The 24,853-nt window shown below is 41.1% G+C and overlaps 1 protein-coding gene across 1 annotated transcript in view; it reads left to right on the forward strand.

Annotated features, from left to right (window-relative positions):
- The first annotated feature begins 7,551 nt into the window (after positions 1-7,551).
- Positions 7,552-24,853, forward strand: part of LOC127566862 (transmembrane protein 106C-like) — a 42,322-nt gene continuing 25,020 nt past the window's right edge. Inside the window, exon 1 of the mRNA XM_052009359.1 lies at positions 7,552-7,903. Coding sequence (XP_051865319.1) covers positions 7,675-7,903 — 229 coding nt within the window. The 5' untranslated portion in view covers positions 7,552-7,674. The remainder of the gene's footprint in view (positions 7,904-24,853) is intronic.

A 24,853-nucleotide genomic window follows, 5' to 3' on the forward strand; every position in this document is an offset into this window, starting at 1 on the left:
TATGGTGGATTGCATACAGAAGCACCTGGGTCAATTTCTTGAGGGGAATGATCACTTGCATGAATTAACCTGAATAAAACAGATTTCATAAGGGATCTGTGCATGAAAAATTAATTTCTAATCTATCTATTTTTTAGACTCATATACCCACCACTGCTCCATTACTACCTTTGACTAACAAAATCTTCATCAGTACCAGATTTAAAGCTAACAATTGACTTAGCATCAACTGCAATTTGCAAAAGAGAGTTCCAAATTTTTAACACCTTCTGTGTAAAAGTGTTTCCCAACTTCACTTCAGAAAGGCCTGGCTCTTAATTCTTCAACTATGTTCTCTAATCCTCAACTCCACGATCAGTGGAAATAGTCCCTATCTATCCACCACATCCCTTTATTATCTTATCATATTTTTCTTCACTGTGCCGTCTGGAACAGAGTGTTTATACTTTTGTTGGTTGTTATAGCTAGCAATTATTTCCCTTATCACATCTATTGGTCCACTTCTTATTTTCTGAGAAAAAAAATTATCAAGTGGTCACAAGCAATTACATCACATGCAAGGCCCTCGACAGTGAACTGCAGCTGGGTGACTTTACTGACAACTTTACATTTCTACTGTTTTTATCTGGAGAAGTAAAGGGCAATTTGACAATCTTATCCTTTCCTCCTACATCTGCAGTTGTGGCCAAAAACTGGCCACTTAACTTCTTGTCAGTTTGAAGTTAGTTTACAATTTGTTTGCAAAATAAATGTTTTGTACTCACTAAGCCTAATTATTCCATCTACTGTGTGTCCAAGTGTTAAAAATTGCTGCTCCAACCTTGTCCTGTATTTCTTAAAGAACTATGCAGAACTTAGCAGAAACAAGCCTCCTTACCTAAGGTACGGTAATATTAGCTACTCATAAAAATGATCAATTTAAGTTTCTTTGTCTTCAAGTGCCATTCCTTATCGACAATGGTTCCTGTTCAATTCTGCAGGCAACAACATTTTTAAATGGTTCAGTTTATGTCATTTAACCCTTTATAGTCTATGTTATATTAACTTACATTACAATGTTGTGTACATCTTATAATTACTAAATAAGTTAATTTCTGCACCTTCCTAAGATGTGGTGCCCAGAACTGCCCATAATACTCCAGATGTGGTCTAACCAGGGCTTTCTATAGCTATAGCATGATTCCTATCCCCTTGTATACCTCACCATAGAAGGACGTTGAGGCAATAGAGAGGGAGCAGACTTACAAAGAAGTATAAAAATGAAGAAAAACTGTTGGAGCTATATGGGTAAAATACAGGGAATGACAGAAGACTTAATGTTTAAAGTTGTAAAATAGGACAGGAAAGAGTGAAACAGACTGTTTCCAAATTTTGAGTGGTTTAGAATGTGAAGATATGGATGTGAGCTTAAATGTAAATCTCTTTTTGATAAAGAGGAAGAAAAAATTTTTCCTCAGAGGTTGTGAGCCTGGGGATTTCACTACCAGACTTAGTGACTGAAGCTGACACCATGTCTGCATTTAAGATTATTAGGTTGGTGCCAAAGAATAAGAGAATAAAGAGATATGCTAACAAGGCAGGTTTGAATGAGATTAGAATGCTGCACATACGGAGGACAAGCACCGAACACAGTGGCCAAAAACCCATTTCCATAAAGTATTTTGAGATACCGCAGACTCCCATCATGAATAAAGAATAAGGTGAAAGTTCACTTACAATTGATATGACAGACTTATTTTACAAAGGAATTAAATGTATCAAATTTCTCGAGTTTCAGCAGTATCATTCTTAGTTTAGACCAACACGTGAGCAGATTATGCAGACATTCAATGAGTCATTCCTCCAAACCCAGTGCAGCTAACTGCTTAATAAAGTGGAGATTCACTAAAGTAAATTGATATGTCAACTTTATGCTCTTAAGTTCAAATTGAAATGTATGCATATCAAAAAGATATTTTCACCATGAAATATAACTGGTAAACAGTATTGATTTAAAGGATAAAGGTAAATGGAAAATAAAACTAATATAATTGAGCAGCATCGACATGGATTTATGAGAGGAAAATCATGGTGCACTATTCTATTGGAGTCCTTTGAGGATGTATCTAATGGAGTAGATGAGGAGGAAACTAATGGATATGGTGTGTTTGGATTTTTGGAAGGGTTTTAATAAGGTCTTATACTGGAAGTTAGAGCACGTTGAATTGAAGTTTTCTGCTCGAAAGGGGAAGAGAATGTAAGGTTTCCCCAGGGCCTGTTTCTGTGCTGTATCTCTCTATGACTCTATGAGATAGAAATCAAAGAGTAGGAATAAATGGACCCTTCTCGAGTTGACAGGCTGTGACCAGTGGGATACCACATTGATTGGTGCTTGGGCCCCAACTATTCACAATCTATATCAGCGATTTGGCTGAGAGGTCCAAATGTAACATTTCCAAGTTAGTTGATATAAAACTAAGTGGGAATTTGAGTCATGATAAGAATGCAAAGAGGCTTCAAGAGAATGGTGACAAGCTGAGTGACTGGACAACATCATGGCAAATGGAACACAATGTGGAACAATGTGAGGTTATCCACTTCAGTGGGAAAAACAGAAATGCTGTGCAGTTTTAAATAGTGATAGATTGGGAAGTCTTGATGTTCAAAGAGACCTGGGCATCTTTGTACACAAGTCACTGAGAGAGAACATGCAGGTACAGCAGGCAATTAGGAAGGCAAATAATATGCTAGCCTCTACTGGTACAGGAAAGTTGTACAACAATTAAATAGGGCCTTAGTCAGACCACACCTGGAATATTGTGTACAATTTTGGCCTCCTTACCTAAAGAAAGAGAAGATTCACCAGGTTGGTTCCTGGGATGGCAGGCTAGGCTTCTGTTCTTTAAATTTTGGAAGAATGAGAATTAAGGGACTTGACAGGGTAGATACAGCAGATATGTTTCCTTAGCTGACGAATCCCGAACCAGGAGTAAAAGTCTCAAAATAAGGGGTAGGCCATTTAGGATTGAAATGAGATTAAATTCCTTCACGTAGAAGGTGGTGAACCTCTGGAATTTTCTGTCCCCGAGAGCCTTGAGGCTCAGTTATCGATTTCATTCCGAACTGGAACTTGATAGATATTTAGATATTAGAGGAATCAAGAGATATGGGGATAGGGCAGGAAAATTGTCAAGAATCAGCTGTGATTTTGTTGAATGGCAGAGCAGGTTTGACGGGACAAATGACCTACTTCTCCTCCTATTCCTTATGTTCTTATCTTATGTTTGTATTCTCTGAGAAAACTGTATTCTGCCACAAGAAGCCTCTTTCATGATGAGGTAAAGCTGTGACAACCTTGCATGTGCACTCTGAATGGAATAACATTACCTCTATTTCCCTTCTGCCCACACAGAAATCGAGTTTTTAAGCAATTGGATCTATCTTGTCAGAATGTTGATTAACAGTCAGTTCAACCAATCTACCTGTTTTGGCAATTTAACAACATCGACAATTTTTAAGACAAATGAATTTTACATCCAAGAATTGTTAAGCAGTGTAGCTGAACAGAGGTGACTCATTTGCACTTCGAGAAAAGTGAATTTTAATTCCCTGACGTGCTGGGAGTTGGAGGGCAACTACCACTCTCTATGTAAAAAAACTCACTCTGCAAGTCGCCCTTAAACTTTCCCCCTCTCACCTTAAATGCATGTCTCTTGTATTTGACATTTCTATCCTGGGAAAGAGATTCTGATTATCTACCCTATATATGCTTCTCATAACCTTATAAACCTCTATCAGGTCTCCTCTCAGCCTCTGACGCCCCAGAGAAAACAACCCTAGTTTGTCCAACCTCTCCTTATAGGTCATACCCTCTAATCCAGGCAGCATCCTGGTAAACCTCTTCTGTACCCTTTCCAAAGCCTCCACATCCTTCCTGTAATGGGACGACCAGAACTACACACAATACTCCAAGTGCGACCTAACCAAAGTTTTATACAGCTGTAACTTGACTTCCTTACTCAGTGCCCTGAATGATGAAGGCAAACATGGCGTACATCTTCTTTACCACCCTATCTACCTGTGTGGCCACTTTCAGCGGATGGAGAATCAAAGTGACTGGTGACTGTAAGCCTGGGAGTCACACTTGCAGACTGAATGAAGGTGTTCCATAAAGCAAACACACAACTTCATTGCCACTTCTCTTCAAGGAATGCCTCTCTGTTTCTCTTCCCACAGATACAGCCTGACCTGCTGAGTATTTCCAGCATTTTTCTGTTTTTCTTTTATATAAACAATTACCCAACCTGCTTTTGGTTTCCCCACATACAGGGGAGATTTTTTGAGCAGCAAATATAGTATAATAAATTGGAAGAAATAATTTTCATGTTGCTTCACAGAGTGTTTGGGGCCTGGATGGTGGGAAGAGGTTAAAAAGGAAGGTGTTGCATCCCCTGCAACTGTATGGGAAGGTGCACTAGGAAAGAGTCTGAGTATTGATGAAGATAAAATACTGATCTTAAGTGCACTGAGGGAAAATTCCCTTCAGAATGTAGAGAAAGGAAAATATGTCTGGTGCTGGCATCATATTGGAGGTGTGGTAGTTTGCAAATGCAGTATGTAGAAAGTAAGGACAAGGGAAATCTATATACAGTCCTGACAGGAAGCAAACAGGGAGCAGGTGTTATCAAGGTAGCTGTGGGAGTAAATGGGCTTGTGGTGGGTTTTGGTTGCAAGCCTATCCCTTGAAATTTAAATAGGGAAGTCAAAGCTGAGAAGGGCAAAGGTGGAATCTTGTGAACATGAGAGAAGAGTGGAAATTAGCAGCAACAGTAATAAAATGTCTGGTTCAAAGTGAAAGCTGGTAACGTTATGCAACCGATTTACATGTGTCCAGTTTTGGGAGATCATTTTGAGTGCAAATACTGAGACTACACTACTGGCAAGCACAGCCTTATTTTAAAATTTAAATTCCAATGTAATGGATTTATGCTGGATTTTGTGAGCCAACAAGGGATGAGGTAAAAGGGGAGGTATGGGAAAGTGCACTAGGAGGGAGTCTGGGCATTGATTAAGATAAAAGAGAGTGAACTTAGTGCCCTGGAGCTGGCTTTCTTGGGTGGACCTCCTGTTTTGGACTTTTCATGAATACTTTGCTTGATTGTTAATGGATCTGATCTCTTACCTCAAAAAGTTGTTGTATCGATATTTGGGAGCATGAATGCTGCAATTGTGGTTGAATAATGTAGATTATAATTTTCAATTAATCTCCTGGAGCTTTCATTCATTATTTTAAGGAATTTGAATTTAACAAGATAACTAATATTGTGGAAGTTTATCTGTGGTTTTTGAAGAGTCAACTGTAGCTCAGTTGTAGTACTCATGCCTTTGCATTAGGAGGCTGTGGTATACACCCCCACTCCCAAGTCTTGAATAAATAATCCAGTCTGACAATGCTCAAGAAAGAACTAAAGGAATGTAGTACTGTCTGATGGACCAGCTCTGTGGTGAGATGTTAATCCATGGCCCCATTTGCTCTCTTTGTTGCATTCCACCTTCTCAACAGCATTTAGGGTAGGCAAATAAATGCTGGCCTTGCCAATGATGCTGATATCGCAAAAATCGAATAAATTTATAAAAGTAAGTGCTTCTGCAATTTCCTCCCTTGCCTTTTTTTTAAACAGCCTGAGATACATTTCATCCAGACCTGGTGTCTTATCCATGTTTAAAGACGCTAAAGCCCATAATACTTGTTTTACTTTGTCTACGCCACCCAATAGTTCACTCTTGTCTGCCTCAACTATGACATCAACATCATACTCCCTTTTCATGAAGACAGTTTCAAAATATTCCTGAAGAACCTCATGCAAGTACTCTGCTTTTATACTTAGGTTACCTGTTTAATCCTTAACAGGTCCTACTCTTTCCTCAGGTATACTCTTGAACTTTATGGACATATCTCATTTTGTTTTTTTAAATTTTTCTTCCCAATAATTTTTCAAGCCATCTTTTGCCCTTTTAAATTCCCCTTTTATTTTCACTCCATCATTTTCCACACATTTCCTGGCTTTCTGCTGTATTATTCTCACTGACTGACATAAACCTCTCTTTTTTGCCTTATCCCACCCTCTAGGCACCTCATCCAAGGTGCTCTACATTTGGCAGTCCCAGGCTTTTTGTGTTAAATAATTCTACTTTCATTTCAGAGACAGATGATAAACTGGATACTAAGGAAAGACTTTTTCATGAAAGTGGTAATAGAGGTTTGGAACCCTCTCCCAGAACAGCCATTGACGCTATGTCAATTGATAAATTTTAAGTCTGAGATTGACAGAATTTTATTCACCCAAGGTCATGGGCAAATGCCATTATAGAGTTACAGTATAGAGTTAGGTCACATATCAATCACAATCTCATTGAATGGCAGGACAAGTTAGTGGGACTTCTGTTGCTACTTTCCTTACCACCTCTCCTTGGCATTGAACAGTATTGCCATCACTAAATCTATCATCAACATCAGTGGCTTATATGCTGTGGCTGTTTGTATTTCAGCTCTTTTGGGATAAAGATTAACATTCCCTCTTCAATGTTATCTTTTAGTGCTGGCTTTCAGTGATTTTTGTCTTTAAACTCCTTAATTTTGCTGTTTCCCCAGTTCCTAGTACCTTACCATTTAAAAATGCTTATTTTTGGTGTTAATCCCATCTTCAGCTGTATTCATAAAACTGCTGGTTATCTCTCTTAGAAACGTCACAGAATACTTCCAAATGTGAAGATAACAAAATAAATAGTTATATACTATTACACCATTTGATTGTGTTTGTTCATGAAAGACTAAAACTCATATTCTACCAGGCAGCAGTGATCCCTGCCCTCCTAACACTTCTAAGACCTTGACAACTTCTAGCAGGCATCTCAAGGCACTGGAAAAATACTGCAAAATCCTCCAGATTCACTGGGAGCACAAGTGAATCAACGTCAGTGTTCTTTACCAGGCCAACCTCCGCAGCACTGAGGCCCTTGTTACTTTCAGTTGGCCACACTGGCGAGACCATATCATTCACATGCCTGGCAACAGATCCCCGAACCAAAGAGAAAGAGATTAGTAGGAGGTCAGATTCAAAAAACTAAAGAATGTGGTCACGACCTCCTTGAAGAAATGCAATGCCCCCACTGACTCCTGGGAACCTCTGACCTATGGTCACTCCAGGTGAAGAAGGAGCATTCGGGATGGAATTGGGAACGTTGAGTCCATGCATTGGGAACATACAGAAACTGTGCATAAATGGCATAAGGAGTGCATCGCCTCACAAACTACCCACCCTGTCAGTCACCTCCTGCCCTCTCTGTGGAAGAGTCTGCTGTTCCCACACTGGCCTCATCAGTCACCTGAGAACTGAAGTGGAATTCATCCTCAACCCTGAGGGACTGCAATAAGGAGAAGATACATTTGTGATTTTTCAAATAACTGGACGACGTGTCTTTTCTGCCCACTCACCACTGACTGAGGTGGGGCGGTCAAATTAATTCGCCACGGCGACTCAAAACACAAAGAGCGCGATTCCGGACGTGCACGTCGCCGAGCGTAGCGTCATCACGTCCAGGTCGGACACGCGCGTGCTGTGTTTGGCCTTGGGGGGGTGGGGGGGGGGAAGCAGGGCGCGGTCCGCATGGTCGCGCGGTATAAAGAACGCGCGCATGCGCGAGCAACGGCCTGTGCAGGCAGCAATGGGTTTGCAGATGTCGGTGCGAGCTGGGAGAAGCAGTCAGCGGAAGGAGCGGACTCTGGATGGGGATGTCAGTGGGGACTTATTGGGAGACAGCGACGACCGACAGGAAGATATAGCACGTTTTCCTTACGTGGAGTTCACCGGCAAGGATAGTGTCACTTGCCCGACGTGCCAGGGCACCGGCCGCATCCCTAAAGGTAAATGGAGGAAAATGGGCTTTTCGTTAATCGGCGCCTGAAGGGTCTTCCTGGGGATGCTTTTTCGAGGTTTTGTAAACAGTAGATGCATCCGTTCTCGCTTTTTTTTCCTACCTCAAAGCATCTGTTGTGTAACTTTATCACAATGTCTGGTGCTGGAGCATCCATTGTAACCACGGGAGGGCGAGTAAACGCTGCGGATAACATTACGCGGAGTGCTGCTGTTGTTGTCTTGAAGTTCTTGAACTCCTGTTCGAGTTTGACATTGGTTTGATGTTGCATGTCCTTGGCTGCCACTATTTCGGCTAGCCTTTGAACTGGAGCGTGTGTACTGTCGTTGCGACTTAAGAATTTTATGTCAGGGGCAGATCAGAAGTCGGTGTATTGTTTTCCCGTCTTTGATTAGAATACACTAATCAGATCGGGTGCAAAATCGCAAAGTGAAAAGTACAGTTAATCCACAATAACGAAGCAAAAGCTTAGGAAAAAATGAGGATTTGGAAGCGCATGTTACAGCTCGTTTATACAACTTTGTAATGTAGTGAAATGTCCTAAAACGTTTTGTATGAGTTGTCAGGCAAAATTTTGCACTAAGGCACAATTGGGGACTTTAAAAATTTCTACGAAAAAACTGTCAAAGCACATGAGTTCTAAACAAGCAGGTGTTCAGATCGCCAAAGTTGACCATTTATTTAATAACAGCCTCTGGAAGCAAACTTTATTTCTGGAGTGAAAATCTGAGCCTGAAAATTCCATCCTTCAACGTTATGGATGGTTAGGATATCTGGGTTCTTTTGTACTCCAGAAATGGGGCTGTTCAATTATTGCATGGATCAACCTGTTATACAGATTGGCTCATTTTCCACACTGTGCAATGTTGATGCCATTTGCTGACCAATTTAAGTGTTGCTGGGGGGAAACAATGATTTGTACTGTTTTGAAGTGTCTGTTATTGGACACTTTGCTCTTGGCCTAGTCAAGTTCACATGGTGCTGCTTTGTTTCTTATCCCCCATCTTTTATCTTCTGTTTGCCAGCTTTTTTCTATATCAACTGTTGTACACTAATACATTGTGCATAAGAAAAGCCTTGCCTTGGTGAAAGGCCACTTTTTTTTATTGTAGTGCCCTATTCTTTGGTCAAGGGCCTGCCACGTAAATTCAATAGACCAAAACTATTAGCCCACCAATTAACAGGCCTGCAGATGCCAATAAACTTTCTGGGCTCTGAATTTCATTATCACTTAAGGAAACATTGCAATATCAGTACTGCAGTTTTAAGTAACTAGCACCACTGCCTCCAGAAGAACACCTTGTTGTTTGTACATATAAATCCTGCTGCTACACCATCTTCTGATTGCACATTCAACCTGCTGACCTGGGCCAAGAATTTGGTGGTATTCTTATTGACCTTCCCCAGCCACTTGCAGCTCAAAACTTCAGCTGCAGTGGTTAACTTCTCACTGACTTTAAATGCAGTTTTGCTGCTTACTCTTTTCTGAGGCATACACTAAATGCTAATGGGGTCAAAACAATAGTACAAAAAAAACTGGAGCATAGTCACTTAAAAGCAGCAGGTTTTTAGGTGGATGAAACTGTAGGCCTGCCTTGTAAACTTTTCCTAAGTATTTGAGTGCAGGGAAACTGGTAGGGATGTGCCCTGTAGATAGGTTCTTGTATGCTTGGTGAAGCAGGAAATTTGATGTTGGATTTGAACGTGAGCCTGTACTGTAAACCACCTTGTAGTGGAGGGAGTAAAATGCTGCTGATAGAATGGCTTCTGACCTACTCTTGCAGCCACAATATTTGTAGTTGATCCAATTAAATTAGAGCTGCACAATACAAGTATCTTAGTGTGGAGAGATTTTTGTTTTGTTTTGCCTCCCATGAGATTTAGTTGATTTTGCATTCTCGGTATTGACAGAAGTAACTTGGTGAATTCATGAATGCAAAATGCACTAGGTTTACAGTGGCATGCAAAAGTTTGGACACCTGAGCAAAATTTGTTACTGTGAATAGCTAAGCAAGTAAAAATGACCTAATTTCCAAAAGGCACAAAGTTAAAGATGACACATTTCTTTAATATTTTAAGCAAGATTACTTTTTTATTTCCATCTTTTACAGTTTCAAAATAAAAAAAATAAAAGGGCCTGAAGCAAAAGTTTGGGCACCCTGCATGGTCAGTACTTAGTAACACCCCCTTTGGCAAGTATTGCAGCTTGTAAATGCTTCCTGTAGCCAGCTAAGTCTTTCAATTCTTTGGGGGATTTTCACCCATTCTTGCTTGCAAAAGGCTTCTATTCTGTGAGATTCTTGGGCCATCTTGCATGCACTGCTCTTTTGAGGTCTATCCACAGATTTTTTGATGTTTAGGTCAGGGGACTGAGGGCTGTGGCAAACCCTTCAGCTTGTGCCTCACCCTTCAGCTTGTGCCTCTTGAGGTCCATTGTGGATTTTGAGGTGTATTTAGGATCGTTATCTTGTTGTAGAAGCCATCCTCTTTTCATCTTCAGCTTATTATTTTTTTTACAGATGGACGTTTGCTTCCAGAATTTGCTGGTATTTAATTGAATTCATTCTTCCCTCTAGCAGTGAAATATTCCCCGTGCCACTGGCTGCAACACAAGCCCAAAGCATGATCGATCGATCCACCCCCATGCTTAACAGTTGGAGAGGTGTTCGTTTCATGAAATTCTGTACCTTTTTTTCTCCAAACAGCCTTTGCTCATTGCAGCCAAAAAGTTCTATTTTAACTTCAGTCCACAGGGTTTGTTTCCAAAATGCATCAGGCTTGTTTAGATGTTCCTTTGCAAACTTCTAATGCTGAATTTGTGGTGAGGATGCAGGAAAGGTTTTCTCCTGATGACTCTTCCATGAAGGTCATATTTGTGCAGGTGTCACTGCACAGTAGAACAATGCACCACCACTCCAGAGTCTGCTAAATCTTCCTGAAGGTCTTTTGCAGTCAAATGGGGGTTTTGATTTGCCTTTCTGGCAATCCTATGAGCAGTTGTCTTGGAAAGTTTTCTTGGTCTTCCAGACCTCAACTTGACCTCCACCGTTCCTGTTAACTGCCATTTCTTAATTACATTACGAACTGAGGAAACAGCTACCTGAAAACGCTTTACTAGCTTCTTAAATCCTTCTGCTTTGTGGGCATCATTTATTTTAATTTTCAGAGTGCTAGGCAGCTGCTTAGAGGAGCCCATGGCTGCTGATTGTTGGGACAAGGTTTGAGGAGTCAGGGTATTTATAAAGCTTTGAAATTTGTATCACCTGGCCTTTCCTAACAATGACTGTGAACAAGCCATAGCCCTAACAAGCTAATGAAGGTCTGAGACCTTGGTAAAAGTTACCTGAGAACTCAAATCTCTTGGTGCCCAAACTTTTGCATGGTGCTCCTTTCCTTCTACTCTAAAATTGTACAAAACAAAAATAATACACTAATCTTAATTGTTGAGGAGAATGTTTCATCTTAAACTGATCTCCAAAAGTCAAAGTTAATCTTCTACTCACTTTACTATTCACAGTAACAGAAATTTTGACCGGGGTGTCCAAACTTTTGCATGCCACAGTATTCTTTACTGTATTTCTCCAGGGCTTGATTGTGTTACACGTGATTGTTCCTTATCCAAAGCACTCTTGTCCCCTGGTTGTTCCAAATGATGTTCAGTGTGGAGTATGTTTTCAGTATTTGCATGATATTAGCATTATTTGAGTTAATGTGCCCAGCAAGGCTTGGCTACCTAGATCTTAAAGCAGGATGATGGTAGTAGGAGATTTGATTGTCACATTTGGGTTTAGACCATTGTTGTACAACTTCTGGCCTGCAAGTCATATCCAGCCCATGACACTGTTTGGTGCATGCCTACTGCAAGAGCCCCTGTGGTATTGATGGGCTGTACTGATTGGCTCTACTCTTCTGTGAGGATAGTGAACTTAGAACAGCTGAAAACTAGTTTAGATTGTTACATGTGAATACACAGCAGATATTGTAATTAACTAAACCTATCAACTGCCAATTTGCAATTGTCAGTGCTGGTTGAAAGTATTTAGGACTGTTTCAGTAACCTTTATTTTTGTGTCTCGATTATTCAAAGGCTTTGCTGGGGACATGCAGTGTGACAGATGGGCAGTCATATCAACTTCAGTTGTAACAATGCCAGTTAAAATGAGCAGGTGCTCATTTGTGGTCTGCAAAATGTCATTGTTTTACTACATAGTGATTTGAAGTGCATGTCAACCGGGGAGCTTTCATTCCAACTTGCTAACCTGCAATCGCAAGTATTTCTGTAGGTGTGCATGTAACTTCCAGGGAGCTCCTTTTGGTCTTCCTAAGGTTTTGTCCACTCTCCCTGTATTGCCAAGCAGCTAATGGGTCAAGTTTGCTCAGGTGAAGCTTATTTTGCTTTTAAAGCTTGTGTTTGATACCCATGAGGAAATCAGCTTTGGGGTGATTAAACTGCCACTACTTGACAACAGGAAATATCATTGACGTGCTGAAAGTACAAATCCGTGCTTGCTTCACTGTACCCTAAGAAGAATCTCTTCTAGTGCAGGTTTGCAGTGCCCTGCACAGTGACAAAGGTGTGGTTGTATGCTGGTGAGGGTCATCTCTTTGAGGAGGATACAAGGGTGGGGCAACTTCATTAACATCTAGAAATCAAACCCTTTGTTTAGGCCCCCCCCCCCCCCACATTTTCCCTGCACTTGTACCATAACAACTGTTTGTCTTGTCCACCTGCCATGATTTGTGCAATAGTGAGGGAGATTGGTAGTGCAACTAAACAGCTGTTTACAAGATTTACAATTGTACAATTGGATCCCTGAGGAGGTTTTTCCAGTCAATCTCAAAGCAAACTAAACCATGTACAAACTATTAGATTGGGCACTTTACCACTGCCAATACATGCAATGCAATACAATGCAAGATGAAGTCTTTGTACAGAAGCCAAGCTAAGTGATGCTTCATCTCTCTCCAGGTATTGTAACAAGTGCTAACTGCTTCCTGGTCTGGTGTAGCAGTTCGCATTATAAAACTTCTCAATTCAACAATGAGAATAATTGGTGGTGCACTAACTTAACACTAAAACCAATTACCATGTCCTCAGCAAAACGTTTAAATGATCCAGATTCAAAAGGAATGAAGATTACTGCCAACCACTCCTGCATTGAATATCAGGTAAGGTGCTGGTGCTCTCCAAGAACACACAGATCCTAATTATCTAGTCTTCACTACCCCCTCCCCTTTTTAACCTGAACATGTGCTTGACTAAAGACCTTGCAAGGGTATTACCCACCTTAAACTTGCACAGAAGGCATTGGTTGACCATCTCCTTCACATGTGGAAAATGAATTGCCCTTCTGTGAAGGAGTTTATACAATTGTTTGCCATGTTACTCACCACCATCAATTTATTACATGGGAGAGCAACAGTCTCCATATTTGGTCATTAAATGGATTGGTAAACTCTACATTGTTTGCATTTGGTTAACACATTAGTTTATCTAGTTGCTTTTACAATACTAATATGGGGTTCTAAAAAGCCAAGGATCAGATGACACGTCCCATATTTAAGGTGATATTCACTCTGCAAGTCCTGTTGAGGGTGTTCATGCACTTATTGCTCCATGCAGGTGGACATGCTTCCCAAGGGAAAAGATATGCCACTCTTGACTCCTTCAGTTTCTTGTAAGTAATCAGCTGAGGTACCTCTGTATTTAATTCAGAAGTATCCTATTCATTGTTTTTCTTTGCTCAATTTTGGTGCCACCCAAGTGAAAGCCTAACTGTCTTGCTGGACCCACTGTAGTGAGGTTGTGCATTGAAACCAGGAGTCTTGTCTCCTCTGAACTACCTCCTTTTTGGAGGCATGGTAGTGACTTCACAGGTAGGGGTTTAAAGAAAAGGAATAGATTGAAGACAGACCCATCCTTCAACAAACAGGTCCTGATGCAAGGTTTTGACCTGAAACATTAGCAATTTTTCTTCCCACAGATGCTGCTCAACCCGCTGAGTTTCTCCAGCATGTTTGTTGCTCCAGATTCCAGCATCTGCAGCCCTGCCCCCATCCTTCAATGAGTTGGGGGGAAGAATGGTGTAACTCATTGATCTCTGATCAGGATCCATTCAGTCACACCTTTGAGCACATCTTAATATGCCTGTTGCTTCAACAAACCCAATAGTCATTTGAAATTGCTTGGGGGGAGGGGAGAGAGGGAAAAGAAACTTTCCAGGTGTGGAAAGAGAAATCGTTAACTTTTCTGGTCTGAGGCCCTTTGTCACAATTTTCTAGAGATGATGGTACATGTGCCCAAACATGTTGAAGTTGGCAAATGGCTTTGGGAGAAATAAGTTTGCTTTGTCAAACTACCTTGGACTAAAGTGGTTGGTGAATATCTTTAGTAGTAGAGTTGCAGCATCATTGCTTCAGCAACCCACGTTCAATCCTGACCTCTGGTATTGTCTGTGTGGTGTTGGCATGTTCTTGGTGACCACATTGGGATATGGGAGGAAACCAAAGCTAGTAGGTTGTTGGGGATGTGGAGAATAAAATGGGATTAGTGTAAAGGGTTCCTGATGATTAGTCTGTACTCCAGCTAAGGGGCCTGTTTCTCTGCTGTATGACACTGATCCTAGTGCTTTCATCACCAGAGCTGGTTTCACTGATCAGCATATTTTCAATGCATAGAAAATGCAGTACAAAATGGTCACACAAGCCACTTTTTTTTGCTCTTTGATTCTTATTGCCTCATCCAACTCCTACATTCTTTTATTCACATACCACTTCCAGCATTTCACTGGATTGAGTTTTTTTTGTCCTATACTTGTGGCCTTCAATAGTTTTATCCTCCCGCAACTGGAAGCTTTCAAAGTCTTCTCTAAAGACTTGAGTCATCCCTTATCAAGGTTCAAATAAGAATTGTAAAAGAAATAAACTCCTGTTTCTTTGTTAGCATTTTTTTGACATTAATCTGTCACTACTTTGTGGTTCATTTGTTTTTCTGCATATTTGTACTCCACCCCACCAGATTCTTCACTTCTAGCCATGTGGTGTCCTGGATTCATTCTCATAGGGTGCTGTTTTGCAGCTCTTCCTATCCCATGATGCCTCCAAATAATCAAATGTGCGATGCTGGTTTCTTCAATATTTTTTAAAAAAATCTCCACCTGCAGTTGCTCCTCCCAAATGAGATGAAGTGGAGAAGCACTTCATATGACATGGATGCAATACTGCAACAGGGAGGAGCTGTCTGTTGGAACAGGCTGCCCTGAGGCCAGGTACTAGCTGAAAGGATGACTGAGCCTGAACTTAAATCTATATAAAGAAGGGAGAAATAAAAGATGAGGACAAAATCCACAGCAATAGTAATTTGAAGAAATGTGAATACCTTTGGTTCAAAGGTTGTGATTAGTTTATTGTCATATACACGAGTGTCCAATAAAATTCCTTGCTTGCATAAGCTTACAGTAAACAGTATACATTGTAGTAGTAATGATGGCACAAACAGCAGAATGGTGCAAAGGTGGTAGTACAAATATGAAGTGGTGCAAAAAGAAATGCTGAAGTGACAATTCTATCTCTTGGTTATTCCATTATTAAGAGTACTAGAACACCCCCAGGAAGAGGATTTGAAAGAAGTGATAGCAGTCTGAGTGTCTGGGCTTTCAAGCTCTGCATCTTCTCCCAGAAGGTGGTAGAGAGAAGGGAATGGTTGGGTGGCAGGCATCCTTAACAATTAGCCTTCCTGAAGCAATGCACTGAAGATGGACTGGATGAAGGAAATGACAAGCCTGTGAAGGACTAGGCTGTGTTTATCACTCTGAAGGTTCTGTCGATCCAGCACAGAGCAGGTGCCATACTAGGCTGAAATGCAACACATCAGAATGTGTTCTGTAGTGCATCTGTAGCAGTTAAGAGAATCCTCATGGACATGCTGAATCTTCTTAGACACCTAATACTGGAAATTTGTGGTACTGGATGTATGTCTGCCCTTTCAAAGTAAAGGAAGGGGGGAAACTGCCTAAACTAAGTCTCAGTGGACAATAGATTCTTTTGTACACAGATGGACAAAAGGGAACAATTTCATTTTGGTAAGGCATGATGTCCATTACTGAGATCTAGTTTGTATACTAGGAAATACACCGATACACCAGTTATAAAGAAATAGGAAAGTAAAGGGATCTTTCAATACTAAGACACTACCGTTGCAAAAAAGAACTGGGGGGGTGGGGTGATTACCCAGAATTGGGTGTTCTGTTACGTAATTGACTGGTCATATCATGACCATATAAAGCAGAAGTTGAGTCACTGCCTCCTAAAGATAACTGAGAAATAAACTGGAGCTGATAACATGGATGGGTGGTGTCAAAGGGTATTTGGAATAGGGAACTAGCAGTCACTTAAGGATGGGAGGGAGAAATGAGGTAATCAAATCAAACTTGATCAAATGTTTTGGAGTTGCTAAAAACAGATGTAGCTAATGATCACTGAGTACTTGGTCAGTTATGAAATAGTCATGGGTGGCAAGCATTTATTTAATTGGAGCAAGTTATCTTTGAGGTAGCAAGTAAAGAAACATTTTGGGGAAACACTTGAACTTGGGGGCCATTGGAGGTCAAAACTGGAAAATATACAAACATCTGTTGTAGGGCTGGAGAACTCAATGAGGATCAGACTTTTTTCTGAACTTTGACCCCATGTTCACCAATCCACAATGAATAGCTCAATGTGCAACAAATTGACAGGGATTGCAGAACTTGACGTAATTTTGAGGTAGTGAATTGGAAACAATCCAGGATTGCATTGGAATAGTTCAGTTGAGATGCTAAAGGCACAAAGCTTTTCAGCAGTAAGGGAGATGTTACAGAAGTTGATGGTAGTCATGATGGCAAATATGAAAGCAGAAACTTGCATTCCAATACAGTACTACTGTGGAAGTGGGAGAAAATGCAAAATTACCTGTTAGTCTGGCCTCCATTACTGAGCAAGCAGGAACCATGTGCTCCATCTAAATGTGTTTTTATTATTGACCATGAAAAATTTCTATAGAATAGACCTATAATTGGATGAGATGATTACATTAGTAAAAATTGCAGGGGCTGTTCCTCTGGCAGGGGAGCCCAGAATTTTGGGGGTATTTGCAATTTAAAGATTGAGTAGTATTTGGTTGGGGATCAAAGGTAATAGGATCAGTGTTTCTGAGCATCTTGTCCCAGGGGAAATCTTTGTTCATCTTGCTATGAATTGGCAACTGACACTTTGGCAGTGGTTCAAACATGAAGAAAAATGAATGTACATTTGAGCAAGGGCAGCAGGTTTCCTTCCCTAACAGCTGTCTGAGGCTCTTGCAATAGTCTAATTAGTTCGTAAACTTGCAAGTTTTTTTTGTATTCCAAATTATTCAATTAACTGGATTAAATTACTTTTTACTATGGTGGGATTTGAACTTTTTGATATCCTTAATCCAGGCCCCCCTTAAAATTGCTAGTACAGTAACTAGGGGAAAATAGTTCAATGGAATTGGTTTTGGATTGCAATAGCAAACAGCTGTTGAAGAAAAATGTTTGGCCAATTGTAGTCGTTCCAAGGAGTGGCCAGAATTGGAAAATTTTCTAATAACATTCTATCCAATCTCTTGAATTTTCTTGCAGTACTATTAAGTTTTGAGTAAAATACAATTAACACTTAAGCTAGAGAAGGCGGCACAAAAAACAAATCAATTTTGAATGGGAGTGAGGAAGAATGGAAGAAATTTCTACAGGAAATAAGGACAATGCAGGACAGATATATTCCAAGAAAAAAGAAGGTTTTGAATGGAAAAAAGGCACAGATGTGGATAACGAGGGAGGTGAAGGATAAAATAAAAGCAAAAGGGGCGGCGTACAAAGTAGCAAAAATTAGTGGGAAAACAGAAGATTGGAACGATTTTAAAAATCTGCAGAGAGAAACTAAGAAGGTCATTAGGAAAGCAAAGATGAGTTACGAAAGGAAGCTGGCGGACAACATTCGGAAGGATTCTAAGAGTTTTTTTAAATACATAAGGAATAAAAGAGAGACACGGGTTGACATAGGACCAATTGATAACGGTGCAGGAGGTATTATAATGGATGATAGTGAGATGGCAAGGGAATTGAATGAATATTTTGCATCGGTCTTCACCGTGGAGGACATAAGCAATGTGCCCATTAGTCAGGAGTCTCACGAATTGGAGCTGAGTTCAATTGAGATTAATAGGGAGAAGGTGCTTGGAAAACTAAAGGGGCTTAAGGCTGATAAGTCTCCCGGACCGGATGAGGTGCATCCCCGGGTTCTGAAGGAGGTGGCTGTGGAGATAGCGGAGGCGTTGGCGATTATTTTTCAGGAATCGATAGATTCTGGCATGGTTCCGGAGGACTGGAGGGTAGCGAATGTAGTTCCGTTATATAAGAAAGGTGGGAGGCAGCACAAAGGCAATTACAGACCTATTAGTCTGACGTCAGTGGTGGGAAAATTATTGGAGTCTATCCTCAAGGAGGAGGTTACCGAATACCTAGAGGCGCAAGGCAAGATAGGACCTAGTCAACATGGTTTTGTGAAGGGGAGGTCCTGTCTGACCAACCTATTGGAGTTTTTTGAAGAAATCACAGGTAGGGTGGATAAGGGAGAGGCGGTAGATGTTGTGTATTTAGACTTTCAAAAGGCCTTTGATAAGGTGCCTCACAAGAGACTGATTAATAAGATGAGAGGTCATGGAATTATGGGCAGGGTAGCAAAATGGGTGGAGAATTGGCTGGTTGGCAGGAAGCAAAGGGTGGAAATAAAAGGATCTCGTTCTGGTTGGTTACCGGTTACTAGTGGTGTGCCGCAAGGGTCGGTGTTGGGGCCTCTCCTTTTTACCTTGTACATCAATGATTTGGATGATGGAATAAATGGTTGTGTGGCTAAGTTTGCGGATGACACCAAGATAAGTGGAGGAGTAGGGAGCATAGAGGAAATAGAATGCAGAGGGACCTAGACAGTTTAGGAGAATGGGCAAGAAAATGGCAGATGAGATTCAATGTTGAGAAATGTGCAGTTGTACACTTTGGAAGTAGAAATAAGCGGGTAGATTATTATCTAGAAGGAGAGAAGATTGATAGTGCGGTAGTACAAAGGGACTTGGGGGTACTTATACAAGATACCTTAAAAGTTAACCACCAGGTTGGATCGGTGGTTAAGAAAGCGAATGCTATGTTGGCATTCATCTCGAGAGGTATAGTGTATAAAAGTAAGGAAGTGTTGATGAGGCTCTATGGGGCGCTAGTGAGGCCTCATTTGGAATACTGTGCGCAGTTTTGGGCCCCGCATCTTAGGAAGGATGTGCTGACGTTGGAGAGGGTTCAGAGGAGATTTACGAGAATGATTCCAGGAATGAAAGGGCTTAAGTATGATGAGCGTTTGTCGGCTCTTGGACTGTACTCGCTGGAGTACAGAAGGATGAGAGGGGACCTCGTAGCGACATTTAAAATGTTGACAGGTAAGGATAGAGTAGATGTGGCTAGGCTGTTTCCCTTGGTGGGCGTGTCCAGGACCAGAGGGCACAATCTTAGAATTAGAGGGTACAGTTTCAAGACAGAGATGAGGAGAAGTTTCTTTACCCAGAGGGTGGTGAAATTGTGGAACTCCTTGCCACGCACAGCAGTGGAGGCCAGATCAGTGGGGGTGTTCAAGGAGGAGATAGACAGATATCTAAATAGTCAGGGTATCAAGGGATATGGGGATAAGGCTGGCAAATGGGATTAGAATAGTTTTTTTTTTCTCTCTCTTTTTTTCCCACCCCATTTCTTTTTCCCTTTTCCTTGGAGCAGACTCGATGGGCCGAATGGCCTGCTTCTGCTCCCTTATCTTGTGATCTTGTGAGCTTTCAAGGGATGGGCCAAATACCTGCTGCCCTCCATTATCTGCCATTTGAACGGTGTTGGTGTTCCAAGGGATCTGGGTGTCCTTGTACAAATTGCTAAAATTTTAATGTGCAGGTACAGCAAGCAGTTTGGATGGCAAATGGTATGTTTGCCTTTATTGCAAGGGGGTTTGAGCTCAAGTGAAAATGTTTTGCTTCAATTATAGGGAGCCTAGGTGAGATGGCATCTAGAATATTGGAATTGGTTTATTATTGTCACATGTACAGAAGTACAGCAGAAAAACTTGCATTGTTTATACAGATCAATTCATTACAGTGCATGAAGTAGCACAAATTAAAATAACAATGCAGAATAAAGTGTAATGGTTACAGAGTGCAATGTAGGTAGACAATAAGGTGCAAGGTCATAAGGTAGATTGTGAGCTCAAGAGTCCATCTCGTTGTATAAGGGAACTGTTCAATAGTCTTATCACAGTGGGATAGAAGCTGTCGAGCCTGGTGGTATGTGCTTTCAGGCTTTTGTATCTTCTGTGTACAGGTCTGTTTTAAGGGAATGTGGTGAAGGTTTGCCAGACTGATCACTGGGCCTAATCTCTTCACAGGGTCCCAGTCTGATTTGTCTAAAGTTTAGAACAATGAGGTGATCTCACTGAAACCTACAAAATTGTTTTGTCTTGACATGGTAGATGTAGAGGTGATGTTTCTCCTGGCTGGTGTGCATACAATCCAGGGGTCAGTCCCAAACTAAGGATTTGGTCACTTGGGACAAAGATGAGAAGTTTCTTTGCCCACAGGATAGTGAATCTTGGGAATTCTTTACCCAAGAGGGCTGTGGATACTTGATCATGGAGTATCTTCAGGACCAAGATCAATATTTTAAAGGGAATCCAGGGAGATTGGGTTAGTCAAAAAGTGGTGCTAGGGTAAAAAAAAATCAGCTGTGACCTTATTAAATAGTGGAGCAGGCACAAGGGGCAAATGGCCTACTACTTGGAGCAAATTTGACAACATGAGCACCACGTATTTAGTTTTCTGTCCCAACTAACTTGGTGTTGAAATGGGTGTAAAGATAATATCATAGCACAAATTTGTTTGCTGTTTGAATTGCTTTGGCATCTATAAGATTTGGTAGCTCCAACAGTTGTGCACGAATCCCATTCCTTTGCCAACTTTATATAACAATCACTTTGGACCTGTTGCACTTCTACTTATTATATGGATGTTTGTAATGATGTGAATTTGGCTCTTGTGCCTTTTGCAGTGTGCTTTCCATGCAGAAACCCTGAAATGAAGTTGCAACCTTCATGTTCAATAATAAGTAAAACAAAACTATGGAAAATGGTAACTGTTTAAGTTGGGCCATATTTGGAGTCCTGTAACCAGTTTATACTTTCAAGAATATTTGGAACTTTTTCCTGCTAACCATGTGAAGTGGATTTGGTTAAATTATGTAAGATACAGCTACTTAACAAAAGCTGTAAAATTGCTCTTCCTCTGCAACATTGGGGGGAGGGGGGAGAAAGTAGGAGAATAAATTAAAAAAAAAACTGCCTGAAATGAAGCAAAATTTGATTATAAAGCTGTTTTAGCATATGGACTTCGGGTGAGGGCACTATTTCATTTCAAATTCATTTTTTTTCTACTGGATTTTTCTCAAGTTTTCATTTTCAGTACTCGACAAGTAGCTTGCTGGTCTCAGTTACTTGGGCAACCAGCTAGAACTGGTTAACCTGAAGATACTGACAGCTGACTCAAAAAGCCCATCTGGAAATGCTGGCGAGCAATGGAACTAGAGTGAATCTGAAGCTGGAAGAAATAGAAAAATCGAAGCATTAGGGAAATAAGCTGTATCCCAAGATTTTGGAAGAGGTGATGTTGGTAATGTGCTGGTTGTCATCTTCCAAAATTCCATAGATTTGTGAACACCTTCCATAGATTGGAAGGTAGCAAATGTAACCCCAATGTTGAAGGACTGAGTAAGAGTACCTGGGAACTACAAACCCCATTAGCTTGACAGCAGTGATGGGGAAATCCCAGAATTGATTTGCATATTTGCAAATGGGGCACTTAGATTTGTCAAACCTCCCTTTCTCATAAATTTGTATTGGCTTTAATTGTATTTTGTTAGCTACTTGAGTGCTGTGGCAGTTCAGTTACTGCATATATTTGACATTGTGCTTTGATATATTGAAGGAGTCATGAGGCTCTTTTGGCACTCTGCAGTGCTTGTCTGGAAAGGCCAGCATGACCAAGTGGTTACTTGATATTGAGATGGGGGTGGGGGGGGCTTGAGATTACATGGCACAGTGAGCAAGGATATTGTTGGGGACTGGCAGCACCTGCTGTTTTCATAAATTGCCCTCATCAGTTTCTCTCATCACCTGCTGGACTTGATGGAAACTGCTGTCTGTCCCCCACTTGGCTTCACAACTCTTCCCAACCCAGCAACCTTCTCTATCGTACAAGCTCAATGGTGGTCACTAGATGCTGCCCTGCATCTTGGCATTCAGCAGCTGCATTTTGTCCCAGTCATCACAAATGGCCCCTACATAGTGCTTTGATACTTCGCTCTACACTGAGTCTTGTGGTGATGAGGTGACTGCTTTGTGGGTGTACAGTGTTCCTAGTCTGGAAGAGTGCAGCTTGAGCAGCTTTTTATTATAAAAATGGTGGTGTTTGGACTATAGGACCAAGACCATTGCAATACATTGGTGTTCTGTGGAGTACCTATATACCAACATGGGAGCAAAAAGACAAACTGGAGGAACTCTGCGGGTCAGGCAACATCTGTGGAGGGAAATGGACAGTTGATGTTCCGGGTTGAGACTCTCCACTGAACAGAGTGGAGGGGAGATGGCTGGTATAGAAGGAAGGGATGGAGTAAGAGCTGGCAAGCAATGGGTGGATCCAGGTGATGGGCATATGGAATTGGGCAAGGTGAGAGGCTGGGGGGTGATAACTGGAGACAACATAGCTGCAGAAGATGGAATCTGGGAACAGCTGGAGCATGGAACAAAATGGAGGGGTGGGCAGATGGGAACAGTGTGAGTGAAGGGGAAAGAAATGAGGTTGGGGTGTAGGTGGAACTGGGGAGAGAAGAGGGGGAGGAGAAGCAGGTTACCTGAAATTGGAGAATTCAATGTTTGTTCCTTTAGTGTGTATTTGGCCTCCACCTGACTGTGGAGGACAGGTCACTGTGGAAATGGAGGGGATTTAGCAACCAGGAGCTCCAGATGGTCATGGTAGACAGAGCACTGGTGCTTGGCAAATTGGTTGCCTAGCCTGTGCTTGGTCTTGCTGAGAGCATTGAATGCAATAAACCAGATTGGAGGTGCATGTGAATCTCTGCCTCACCTGGAATGGCTGGTTACATCCCTGGATGGTGGTGTGGAAGGTGGTGTACAGACAAGTGTTATACCTATAGTTGCAGGGTAAAGTGCCTGGAGGTGGGGAGGGATGAGCAAACCGGAGTTCCAGAATAGTCCCTGCAGATGGCAGAAGATGTGGGGGGATCACATTGTAGCTGGCAGAAACTTCGAAGAAAGTAATAGGAAACACATTTATAAATCAGCATTAATTTCCTCATTTCAGAACAGGAAATGAAGATGAGCTTCCGTAGACTCCACATTTGGATGTGATGTAAACATCTGGCTGAGGGAAATACTTGTGTGTACCTGGTGATTGTCCTGTAACTTGTTTATATTGGGCACGTTTCCAACTGTTATTCACCAATCTCCCTACCAGCTGAGCATGAGTCTTGTTTCTGAAATTCTGGATGCTAGTGGGAGGAAGAAAGTTAAAACCTGCACTGTACTTAAAGTTAAGACCATTAGAATGGTTACAAATGTGCAATTGAAGCTGAAAAGGACATTGCAGATACTAGAAATCCTGAAATAGTGCTGGTTGACCTTTTTCATCAGAACTAGGAAATGTTGGAGATTTGTGTTTAAGTTGTGAATGGGGAAGGGTGAAGAAAAGTCTGGTAGGATTGAAACCTGAGGGATGACTAACTCACGACAGTAGTAAGGCTTGTTGATCACAGCTAGCTGTCTGGGAGGAGGTGAGATAAAAGCAGAAGTTGGTGGGGGGGTGGAGAGTAGGAGAGAAGTGCTGGAACTGCTACAAAGCACTGCAAATAGTGGAGATCTAAAGAATGCTGGAAATGCTTTAGTCAGCAATCTGTGCAGAAAGAAATCTAGAGTTAAATGCTACTGGTGGTCTTTGCATCAGAACTACCCTCACTATATCATGTTTAAACTTGGAAAAAAATTAGTGGTACTGTTGATCCTTCGCTTAAATTTGAGGAAGTTTGGAGTCCATTTATTCAAAATTTTTACATGATATAGATCCCGTTATGGTAACCTTTCAATTTAGAGGAACGGAGTTGATGACATAATATTGCTCTGTTTCTATTGAGAAATTCTAGTCCAATTTTTTTGAATTTTTTTCTTTAGCTTAGTTTGGTTTGATATATTTATTATTTTCGTTATTGTTTTGGGATTTTTTTCTTTATTATAAATCTTTCTTTTATTATATTCATTCACTAACAGATTGTTGGATCTACAGATTTTTTGTGCTTTATTGTTCTTTGATTATCCATTGTTCTCCTGATCCTTGTATTACATGTATAAACATTGATATATTAATCTGTATTAATTTGAAAACTAAAAAAGATTGAGAAAAAAAGCTATCCAAGTCTGATGCAAAGTGGAAAGGCTATTTACTGAAATTGTAAATGTAGCCCTTGGTGCTCATTGAATCTTTCCTATAGATGTGCTGCTGTTCCTCCAAGCTTGTTGGGCTTTGTTAGAACAAGTGTAAGGGAGCAGAGATCAAAAAGTAGAATGGGAGTGGGATGCCAAATTGCTATTGGTGACTGACAATGGGAAGCTTGGAGCTGGACTTGCAAATTGAATATGCATGTTATGCTAACAATCACTGAAACAGCATCTCCTTTCTCCACTGAAGAGTATCACATTGAGTACTAAACGTGGTACACTGAAATGGAAGTAGAGTGAATCACTGGCACACTGGCAGGGCATGTTGGTGCTGCTTCTTGCTCTTGTACAA

The sequence above is a fragment of the Pristis pectinata genome, chromosome X (genome assembly GCF_009764475.1).
Source record: "Pristis pectinata isolate sPriPec2 chromosome X, sPriPec2.1.pri, whole genome shotgun sequence".
Lineage (NCBI taxonomy): Eukaryota > Metazoa > Chordata > Chondrichthyes > Rhinopristiformes > Pristidae > Pristis > Pristis pectinata.